Genomic DNA, 12,220 nt, shown 5'->3' on the forward strand with positions numbered 1-12,220 from the left:
ACTGTCCCTCTTTTTAGCTGTGGTGGTGATGAGACCTGGATATGTGATAACACGTAGATACTGACGTGTCAACAGAGGCTGTCTTGCAGGGTTACACCGTCGGTTGGCCTGGTTGCCACTTGTTAGCATCGCATTTCTCACACCTGCAAGCAACAAGCTTTGGTTGGGAGGAAAGTTCTCACGTATCATTCTTGCGACCAGGAGTGCAGTGCTAAAAATAGATATGCTGGGGAGTCTGGGAGTCAGATTCGGGTTGGAGAAAATGGCCATGTTAACTCATGATATCATTCCTTGGCGATACTGAATGACAGGTTTAAACTGGCAAACAGAAAATGGAGGGATAAAGAACTAACAAAGTATACGCATTTACAGAGGCTGACTCATTGACCTATAACAGACGAGGCCTGAAATTAAGTTCCTATAACAGTCGACGCCTGAAATTAAGTTATATATAAATTCGTTGGATTGCTTGGTTTTTGGACCATGTCCATTTTCGGTGTTCTAAAGAACAAAATAATTTTCATGAAGACTTCTTACTACAGTAAATCAATTTTTCACACATACCCCTTTATGACACAGCCTGTGCCTGAATTTGTCTCTAATTCTCTAAATGGCTCCTGACATCCATAAACTATCCTGCTGATGTCCCACTCTTTTACCCTCCTCAGATGCACTACCAAGAATTTCCCACTCAGCAAACTGTAGACAGTGCGCTAGCAGAGGCTGAGCAGTCACTGAAAAAGTTTGCAATACAGACAAAACCAAGCCACCAAACATGTTTAAAACCGCAATACTGGGTGTGATCTGTTTGAGTCTCGGTGACAATCTATTCTGATTTAGAAGTTTTGCAGGTTCCTCAGTCTTTTCAGAAAATTCCAGAATTGTGCATGAGAAAAACCACCAAACCATTTTCTTGTATCTCACCAGATTCACTTTATCATCTTTACAATTCATTCAATCCTACATAATTCCTGCAATAATAATTCTATGGCTCATACTGGATGCTGTTATCATCAGGAATACACCTCAAACCAACTAAGTCATCTTCAGCGACAAACCGGCATTCTATCAGTCCTCTAAAAACCAAGCCACACAACGGTCAGAAAGAAAGTCCCATACAGTAATAATACATACAAGAGATCAGTGAAGGAAATGGCCTTTACTACAATCAATCAGAATGCCAATATTTTGTGTCCAAACTCTTTCGCATATCCTTATGTTACTTTTAATTCTCAACCATTGTACTACCAAACTTAAAACAGTTCAATATTGTAATCTAATTAATAACATGCCCGTTACATTCTGTAAGATGGCCATACATTACAAAACACCAGCCCAATATCACATAAAAGAAGTGCATACACTGTAGAAAAACTTAACTATTGCTCTAAAAATGAACAGAAGCCAAATTGTTCACTCAGATTATTGACACATAATCAGTCAAAATATTTCTTTCAAATCCCAGGCTCATGGCTCTTGACTTACAAGTTAGTCTTTAATAAACATGTACATATAAATAACTGCAATGGAGAAAGAATTTGGAATGGTTCGAACCTACAAGTACAAAGCTTTGTGCAGAAGAATGTTCTTCCTTATCACAGTTCAACACTTACCTGATGCAGTCAGCAATGGGTGTAACAAAACTGAAACTGCCAGTCCTTAAAAGAAATAAATATCTCTCACAATTACATAACTAGTTCCTATTTCACTAGGCCCTCATCTTTCTCACAGTGCCATGACCCTGGGAACACAGAAGCACCATGTGCCAAGCAATATAAAACAGCCACATCACACTCAGTCTGTAGAGTTCTCATACGATGGTGACAGAAACATGTGTCACGTTTTTCGTGGTGGTGGTGGAGGTGGAGGAGCAAAGCTAGGAGGTGGTCCAATATTGTAGCTATTGGCAGACAACTTGCGTTCCTTCAATGGAATATTCTCATATATCTGCTTTGGAACTTCATCAGGTGGCCTGAAAAATAACAAAAGTGCCAAAAACTTAAGAAACAAAGGCACAACAAAGAGCTTAATTTATGCACCACTCAACTGTGCCTATGACAGACCATACCAGGTGTTCACTATCTAGCCCACATTCCTGGTACTAATAAACATAAAGTTTCATAACCATCACGAAAAAACCAAAAGCCTATACCAGTATCTACCTTGGGTCAGTTTAGCCCAGTTCACACACTGAATACCAATTGCAAAATTATCCTTGCACCTATGATTAAGTATCCCATGTGGATTCCTCTCTTGAGGTATAGCAAGCAGACTTTTGTGCCCCTTAGGTGCTACATGTTATGTTCATATAACACATCCTAGCTTAAACACACAAACAATATTACTTACAAATTTCTTCATTTTTCAGTTAATTCATTATATTATTAACAGCCTCGCTCTAATATCATCAGAGTAGTTTGTTCATACACTTTTGGGCTACTTTTTTTAGGAGCAGGTACCACAGTTGGGTGGACTGGTCTGCTGATATTTCAGAGATGTCCAAAGTGCTAGGGAAAACATACTAGCAAACCGAGATCTTATCAAAACAGACTTCCAAGTAATTTTGTCATCAGAGTAGTTTCTTCATACACTTTTGGACTACTTTTCAACAAGGACTTCGTGTTGAAATTTTTCTCTTAAAAATGTCACTATTAGAAGTGCTTTAAAATTTTAGTAAGACGGAACCATAAGTGATAAACACTGACCACAACTTTTGACAAACACAAAGCAGCACTAAATAGGCACATGATAAAATCCTGAGAGGCCTACAGAAATCGATACATATACTCAAAAGAACTTGAATATGTGCATAACATACATGTTCAACAGAACCTGAAACTACTGAATCTTCTCTTAGGATGCATTTTAAGAAAAGACTACATAGTACAACCTGTGCTAGAAAATTCTCTTGCAACTGATTTTGAAACTTGCACACTACTTGCAAGAAAACTGATAAAAAGTTACTGATGACTGGGACCTTGAATTAAATCATGGTTACATAAGGTATGAAGAAAAAATCCAAGAAGCCAAGAAAAGAAATTAATGCTTGTATGAATGCAGAGACCACTCTCACCTTGGAAGATGAGCATCAGAGGAAGCTCTGGATGGACCACGCTTGTTGTCTCTGGTTCCTGCCGAGCTAGGTGTAGTGGGGAGAGAGGTTGTGGAACGAGACAGGGTAAGTGTTAGCCCTCCCACACGTGCTGTGTCGCTCACTCCTGCAGCTGTCTGCGCCTCACTTGAATAGCGAATGTTAGTATACTCTCGCCCCAATTGCAGGCTCTTCTGGATGAAACATAAATACATGTCAACACCTCATTTCAGTACTGAAGTATATACTTACATAAGCACAAGTCGCAAGATGCAACCCGCTGTGTGGGAATGTCAGGTGAGATTTAAGACAAGTAAGGCAGCTTATACTTGTCAGTAACATGTCTCACAATGAACAGTTTTCATGCCTCTATCTTTCAGGTCCAAGAGTAAGCCAGGCAGGCACTCAGGGAGGAGCAGCAAGCAATAAGCTTGGTTTACTTTTCATCTTTGATGACAGAGGCTGTGTGTTCCCCTAAAACGCTGATGAACTTCTACTGCACTAGATGGCATCAATACATAATTTAAGGATCTATCCATTGATTTCCAAAAAAAATGGTAAGTTAAACCAACTACAGTGTAGATTCTGAAGGTCATTCCAAGTGCAGCAGCAGGCTATTTAAATGCCCACACAAGGGGTTACCATTATTTTACAATGCTGATGCAATCATCTAGTAAATTTATGGATATATAACAATTTAGTCATTTTAAAATTCAACATGTACCTTATACTTCGTCAATCCACTGTTTGTTAAGTTGGTCCTACTGTCCTAACTCAACAGCTCTATGGTATTTGGTATCCCTTTAAAATCTGATAGTTACACACCCTATCAAGAAATTCCCCGCTTTTGTACCCAAACGTTCATCCCTATGTTCATAAACATCCTTATGCTCAGCCACTTAACTGCAGTACACATGCATCCTATTTTCCTAATTTCCTTTTAATATTATCCTTATATGTATTGATTCTGTAATCTTTGGTATACAATAATGTGCATAACTCTTAATGTGGTAAACAGACAAGTGTATACAGTTCAATAAACAAAAGTTACCCCCCTTTAGGATGTACCACTACCTCCACAATGTGTACAAAATTTGTTAAATCTTGTTAACAAATAGTATTAAAATAATTACAACACATGCTTCTACTAAAAGAATGAAATGATGGATAACGCAGTTAATAACAATACATTAGTTTGTGTTTCACTATTCCCATCTCACCTGCTCAGCCTGCATCCTCTGTGACACAGTCTCAATATAGTGCTGCACAGCCAGGTAAACAAATTTGTACTGCGCTTCAGTCTGGACCATGCCAGATCGCTGTGACCTAACCATCTGTATTGTCCGCTGAATGTCAATCTCACAGTCAAGGCCCTGCCGTTTAATTTGATCCAGGATCATGTCAATCACAATGAATGTGCCTGTGCGACCAATACCAGCCGAGCAGTGAACAAGCACTGGGCCAGCATTTGCGACAGACTCCTGTCGTGCATTCACATCATGCAGGAAGTTCAGTACGCACCCAGGATCTGAGGGCACACCATGATCTGGCCACGCCTAAAAAAATATTGCATACATGTTTAATGAAACAATTCTGTAGAGTTTTGATGAAATGTGTAAGAAGTGATGAATCTTAATCCGAAGTGCAACAGCAATTGAAATACTATGATGACATGAAGAAAAATTTTTATGCCAGACATATTTGTATCAGTTATGTAAATCCATTATCATCTATTTGAAAACATGCATCCATTTCTCACTGTCATAGAAAGTACTGCATTCATGTATCCAGGCAATGATAACAACAGTGCTGCGTTGTATCATGGACACAGCAATTATGTCACTGTAGCTACTACTCTATACATCAAGCAGCATCTACTGGACTGTGTAATGATGTGACTATGTTCGCTCATGTAGATTCAGTATACTCATATATCAAAGGCTTAAACACTGTGTCAACACTGGCAGTCCCGACTGCAATGTCAGTTGAACACATGCTCCAATATATGCATCAACCTGTGCAATAATACTAATGTTATCATTTATTGTGAATGCTTTCCTCTTTGTTTTACTATTATATTTCATGCCCAAAAAGTTAACAAATGGTTTACCACATTTCTATACAATGCTTAGCATTGCACAGACATTGTCAATATCACCTAATTGGCTGGCTGAAGCTACTTGAGCATAATTGGAGCATGAAGTGTGTATCTGTGACTGGTTGCCCTCATTCATGTGGGGTTCAAACACAAAAAAAACATATATATTTTACTAAGAAAACCTGCCAATGGTTCTTTGAAATTTCAAAAACAAAACATTTCCATTGTTAGGATTAAAAAAATAAAGTGGAAATTCATTAAAATACAAACTTGAGGAAATATAAAAGCAGTTACAATTTAAAATTGTACTAGTCATTTGCCTTAGAAGAAACAAAACTGCTAATCGTAATTTTGCACCTATTTAAATACTTCGTGATTTAGAGCTTTACAAATGGATAGAACATCCCATAATAGAATATGTGAATTCTCTGAAGTACAGCAGCAAGTATTACAATGATTCTTTATAAATAAAGTGACCATGCAACATGTTCAGTACCTGGAAGTGATAATGGTACACCTTCCTCTCTTCTTCACTTGACCCTTCTCTTGACACAAGGAACTCTCGTAGTGTGTAATCAGCTGTAGAAGATTCTGACAAATTGCGCACTTTTGTTTTGCCATACTCCTTCCCTTGGCACTCCTCGGGCCAGTAGCGCACACACTTGTTCTGTCAACATTGAGAAGGTGGATTTTCAAACTTATCATATTTGTGCCAAATGCTGCACTTTACTGAATATCATGGCCTTTGTCAGAGCACCTCTGCATCTGGTATGAGTCTTCAGTCAGTCAGAATGTATTTAGGGAGATCGTTATAGTCCCAGATTTAGGTTTCCATATAATTACAGCTAATTATTGTTTCAGGTAGTTGGAAACGAAACTCAGAACCCTTTAACTGCTGAGCTAGTATCTGGCTTGTAGTTATATCTTCAATCTACCACATAACCTAAAATTATCCAACCAAATTAGCTAACACCCCAATATTGTAAAATTATATGTAAAATGCTACTCAGTCTGGCTCACTCAATAGAGCTAGTCCCTATCTCCAGATACCAGCACCAACATAAGATAGGCTATATGAACGAGCCACAACATAAACCATCAGTGAGAGTTAAAACAAATGCGAAAAACATAAGAAAAACTCCAAACATGAGGCCTGGGATAGCATAGTTAGTACAGCAACTGGCTACAGGCAGGACGATCAAGGGATCAGAGTGTGAGTCCTAGTAGGGTCAAGAATTTTCTCTTCTCCAGGTCATCCAGACCAGCTCTGGGGTCCACCCAGCCTCCTATCCAATGGGTACCAGAGGCTCTTTCCCTGGGTGTAAAACTGACTATTCACCTCCATTTAGTGCCTAGGTCAAGAAAAATGTGGATCTATACATCCACTCCCCCATATGCTTTCATGGCATAGTGCTTGAATAGTAAGCACAGGGATAACTTTATGAGTACCTTTTTTCTTTCCTCACATGGCAATTTGTGTTCTCCATAACATGTGTTACCTGTCAGAAGAAATATTTAAAGAGCTAACCAAACTGAATACAGATAAAATTACAAAAATTTTAAGGTCTAAAAAAATTATCTCTGACAAAGAATTTATCTGAATCGTCATTTGCAAAATAGTCCTTTTTGAACCACAGCCTTCCTCAAAAGATTTTGCCAGACTGCATCCAGTTTTTACTTCTTTGGATTTTGCAACAGTAATGTTTTTACAGAGCAAGGTCATCAGCCTTATGTCCAACCCACAACCTGGAGGACCAGGTCCCTCTATTTATGTCCCCCAGACACAGGGTGGCCCAGTTAACCCCCCCCCCCCCCCCCNCATCATCAGATTCCATTTCTGTTGCATCATATGACTCACAGGGCTACAGTGGAGGCATTTCAACCCATCTCCACATGGGGAAATTTATCTGAATATTCTATATAAATTCTGGGATGTCCTGTCATCGTACTGTATATGGGAAATATGTGGCACCTCTTTAACGATCCATGTGTCACGGGCTTTTCTCCTGCCAATGTTTTATCATGTTTCCTTACTTGTAAATGAATACAATCTGTCATTTTTTCAAGAAGCAACAACTTTGTGTACAGCAATTAATTCATACCTTGCCTCGCTCAATCTCCTTGGTGGTCATGACAATGACACGAGTATTCTCCTGCCAGACCATGTCCCAGAAGTCTGACATAGTGCTCGGAAGACAACCTTGTGTTGCAATGTAGTATTTGGGGTGTCCATCTTGGAAGAGTTCCTCCTCCGGCTATAACAAGAAAGCAACAGTTGGTCTGTAAAAACATACCCCTGGACAAACCTGGGAAAAAATATCAAGATGGAATTATTTTAACTAGGAACTGGTAACCATTTTTGGCACAAGACCATAGTCCTGGATGTTACACTCTGAGAGTGGAAAGGTTAGAATAAAATGTACTGAAAGCATTCAGAATCATATAGACGGAAGAAATGCTGCAATATAACATATCTACTTGACCTGATTTTATTCTTGTTAAAGAATAAACAGATGTCCTGTATCACCAGACAGAGAAAAATGTACATAAAAACAGAATCTAATATTGTTTGGGAAAACAGACATTTGCAAACTACAACATATATAAAAATTCATGTATGCACAGAGTTATAGTTCAATACAACACTACTGTAATGACTATCAATTTATGAAACAATATTTGTCTGCTCATAACCACTTATGTTCTTGACATTAGTCCCTGTTCACTTGTTACTTTACAGCAACACCAGTGCTCACTCACACCACTCACATCTCCTCTGAACTTCTCAACACTGCACTGCACATGACTGAACACTGAGTGACTCACTAAATAGTTGACTGACTCAGTAACTCACTAACTGAACGTGCTGACTGACTTCAGTGAACTAAACTGGGCTCTCAAGAGAATGTGAAAACCACTTCTTACAGGTAAAACAATCTCTAGCATCTTTGCAGGAAACCTCAGGCTACATACTTAGCTGAGTGTTCTCCTGCATGTTCTAGGTGGAGGTCCTGATACTGATCAAACAAGCACATGTTTAGGTCAGGCAACACAATCCCACTGCTTTCCATTCCCATAATACGGTGCTACTATCAATGATTCATTCGTTTTTAAAACGCTATATTTTCCAAAGTATAATCTTCGTTAAATGTTCTCACTCTGTAAATAACAAGTTGTGTTCTGCCAGAGAAGGCTTAGGTAATTCACAATAAGTAAACAGGAAGGTCAGGACCAGATGAATGCTGATATTCAACATGCACTCAACCAAAACCCCTATGATGACCAATCACAGTGAGGCACAACATGCAGCTCTTATTACTATCATGCAAATTACCTTAATATAATTTGCATTGACGTACTCTGCACCCGGAACATTTGGATCCACATCTTTCAACTTCACCCGAGTATGATCAACTGAAAGAAATATGTAGTGAAATTTATAATTCAATGAAACCAAGATCCTTACTTCACTGTTAATACACGCTGCTTTGTGTTAAACATAACATTAAACTCAATTAACAGAGTGAAAGGATAAAAGTTAAAAAGTTACAGGCTATTTCATAGAAAAACATGTTTAAGTGTTTTGGTACATAAGAAATCCAAGAATTAATTAAATAGTTCAGAGAATGAAAATACAGAGAAGAGGATCTCTGGGATTATGAACAAACAACAGAGGGTATGGATATGGTACAAATAAATCACATAACTGAGGTTTTGATCTTGGAAGTATGGCAGGAAAGAATATGGAGAAAATATTTTCTCTAATAGTCAATCTATGAAATATGGACATAGGTTAAGCACACATTCTTGTTTCACAAGTTTGGAAAGTTGCAGTAATGGGCACCTCCACATTAGTGTTAGAGAAGTGCTTCTGCTTCATAATTCCAATAGATGGCATTAAACATTAACTGCCAAATCTGAAGCATGACCAGCCTGCACAAATTGTTTATAGGTTTCAAATATTGGATAACTCATTAAAAATTCAGCTATTTTGTTAACATCAAATATAAAAATAGCAGAAATGATATGTTTCAGGCTTAGCAGATAATAAAGATGAGAAGACAGCTGACATTTGTTCCTAATTTAATCTTGTAAGTTTAACAAAGAAACTGAACTTCTTTACTGTGTCCCATAATGAATGACATGCAGTTAAGTGCAAACTGACTGAGGTTGTAACATAATGGCTAGTCAAGGGTTTCACACACCTTAGGGAACTGAAGGAATGACTGACACAGATTAAGAGAAAAATCAGATCAAAACTTATCACTGTGCCCTATGTGCATCGTATATCTCATATGAAAAGACTTGGGATTTCACCCAACCCTCCATGGCTAAAAGCCAGCACATGATCAGCCATATGAACTATGACAATTTACCATTAAAACAGACAAATCCCTTGTCACATATGAAGAAACTGCTTCTAACACTAAGATCTATTTAATGTCTAAGTGTTCAGCCTGACAGGTGATTAAGTCATGGGAAAATTGTTACATCATGATGTATGAGTTATAACATTAGATCAAAAATCTATGAGGACACACTCCAACAAAAGAAGCATGTTGATATAAAGCAGTAGTTAGAATACTATAGGAAATATGATTCATTCCAGATTTAGTACAGCAGGGAATACCAACATGGGCATACAAAATATGTGAAGTACTAGGACTCACATGGTAGAATGTTCTTGTAGCGATTCTTGTTTCTGTTTTCTGTTTTCTGTCCCTCCTTCCTGGAAAACAAGTGTTTACACTCCTGCTGCTGCAATGACTCAAATTCCTCCCAGAATCCTGCCTTTCCTGTCAACTGCCCATTCTCTTTCTGGAAAATGAAACAGGAGTCTCACTTCAAGTCATACACTTCTTGTTGCTGCGATATTAAACATTCTCTACATTAGGACATTATCTGGAGTTTTCATTCTTAACCCACCATCACTCCTGCTGCAAATTCTAGAACATAAAATTCATTCATAACTAAATGGGTTATAGTTTCAGGTAACTACAAGGTAAATTTTCTAAAATGTAATTTAAATAATTAAACTAAACGTTCTTTAATATACTAACAAACCAATATATTGCAGAAGCTTAAAGGGTGGATACACAGCCAGCCTGTAATTATTCAGTGCAACAGATTCAATGTATATTGAGACCAAAACTTTAAGGCACATTAATAAAGTATGAAAACAGGGAAATTAATTTCTTAATTTTCTAATTTGCTCTCCTGATTCACTATCGCATTTCTTCATTGCAATTGCAATTCTCCTTTGGTAAAGCCACTAGAGGTAAGATGGAGGCACACGGTAGCGTTGGTTGAGGGGCTATGCTACAAGCTGGAAGGTCGCTTTTTGCTTTTTGCTCGGGAAAAGTGGAACAGAAACTCTTGAAATGTTAAAAACGGCATACAAGGACGATGCTATGGGGAAAACTCAAGTGTTTGAGTGGTTTTCCAGTTTCAAAAATGGTGAGATGTCAATTGATGACAAACCTCGTTCTGGTCATCCTTCCACGGCCCAAACACATGAAAATGTTGAAAAAATTCGTGAACTCATCAAGGAAGATTGACGGACCATTGAAGAAATTGTGGAGCTATCAGGAGTGACTTGGAGCTCAGTTCAGCGAATTTTGACAGAAGATTTGGGAATGAAAAGGGTGACTGCGAAATTCGTGCCACGACTGCTGACTGCTTAACAAAAACAAGGTCGCGTGGAAGCATGCTGTGCTTTGAAAGAAGAGTCCCGAAATGATCAAAACTTCTTTTCAAAAATTATCACCGGTGAGGAAACCTGGTGCATTGCTTACAATCCTGAATCAAAGCAACAATCAAGCCAGTGGAAGACTTCAAGTTCGCCTCGCCCCAAGAAAGCTCGTCAGGTGAAATCAGACATGAAAACAATGCTGATTTGTTTTTTTGGATGTGAGAGGAGTCGTCCATTCAGAGTTTGTTCCGCAGGGTCAGACAGTTAACCAGGCTTTCTGCTTGGAAGTTTTGAAAAGATTGCGCAACAGTTTGCGGCGGAAGCGGCCAGATTTGTGGCAGTCGGGTGACTGGTTTTTCCATCATGACAATGCCCCTCCTCACACAGCCCTGTCTGTATGACAATTCTTGACCAAAAATGGTATGACCCCTGTTCCTCACCCTCCATACTCACCCGACCTTGCCCCGTGCGACTTTTTTTTGTTTCCTCGAATGAAAAGAGACATGAAAGGAAAGCGTTTTGCTGATGTTGCTGAGTTGAAGGAAAAAAAGACGGAGGCGCTGTCAAGCATCTCAAAAGACGAATTTAGACAATGTTTTGAAAAATGGAATAAAAGACTAGACAAGTGTATTAGTGTAAGTGGAGAGTACTTTGAAGGGGATTGAAGGTTTGTGCTTAAAATTTGAATAAATAAGTTTAAAAAAAATAAGTTCGGTTTCTTTTTGGTACCCCCTCGTACTGCCTCCATCTTCAGGGTTAAAGAATAATACAAACAAGAACCAGTAAGAAGCAGGTAGCAACCCTACTCACCACCTGCTCCTTGCTGGTTTCTTGCTTGGCTTACCTTCAACCCTGAAGTGAGAGGTGGTACAGTACTACAAAATGTACTGTATGGCATTACATTACAGAAGTCACTGCTGTGAAAACCTCGTCAAAGAGGGTTTATTTCGTTCCATTAAGCTCTTCACATACTTATGACCTTGATCAGCATGTCATGCCCATAACATTTCTTTGATACAAATTAGTGTTTCACCTCAAAGTTACATGGCTGCAAGGTCATGTTTAGGATCATGTGACACTCCTGCTCACTGGTCACTGGAGCTATCCTGCTCAAACTTGAGTGCTGAAATTTTTTACTGGGGTCATCTTCCATGTGATAATGGAATACATCACACATACGGGGTTTTTTAATGTCAGTAAATATGTGAAGCAATCCAGTAATACACCCAGAGATAATCAAGAATTGACTGTAATATCCTGGTAAAGTTCTAATGAGCATCTGCCTTGCAGTTCCAACAGCTATTACTTTATACAATGTCTGAAGTACCACATCATCATG

At 38.6% G+C, this 12,220-nt stretch overlaps 1 protein-coding gene across 5 annotated transcripts in view; it reads right to left on the reverse strand.

The window, feature by feature from the left end:
* Positions 1-1,140: 1,140 nt before the first annotated feature.
* Positions 1,141-12,220, reverse strand: part of LOC111867734 (tyrosine-protein phosphatase non-receptor type 11) — an 87,056-nt gene continuing 75,976 nt past the window's right edge. For 4 of the 5 annotated variants that reach the window (XM_023857834.2, XM_023857836.2, XM_023857838.2 and 1 more), the window contains 7 exons: positions 9,860-10,007; positions 8,524-8,603; positions 7,292-7,444; positions 5,686-5,856; positions 4,312-4,647; positions 3,074-3,285; positions 1,141-1,972 (listed from right to left, as the gene is read on the reverse strand). In XM_023857834.2, coding sequence (XP_023713602.1) covers positions 1,837-1,972; positions 3,074-3,285; positions 4,312-4,647; positions 5,686-5,856; positions 7,292-7,444; positions 8,524-8,603; positions 9,860-10,007 — 1,236 coding nt within the window. In that variant the 3' untranslated portion in view covers positions 1,141-1,836. The remainder of the gene's footprint in view (positions 1,973-3,073; positions 3,286-4,311; positions 4,648-5,685; positions 5,857-7,291; positions 7,445-8,523; positions 8,604-9,859; positions 10,008-12,220) is intronic. The other variant, XM_023857835.2, reaches the window with a different exon arrangement.

This window comes from Cryptotermes secundus, unplaced genomic scaffold (assembly GCF_002891405.2).
Source record: "Cryptotermes secundus unplaced genomic scaffold, Csec_1.0 scaffold80, whole genome shotgun sequence".
NCBI classification, from domain to species: domain Eukaryota; kingdom Metazoa; phylum Arthropoda; class Insecta; order Blattodea; family Kalotermitidae; genus Cryptotermes; species Cryptotermes secundus.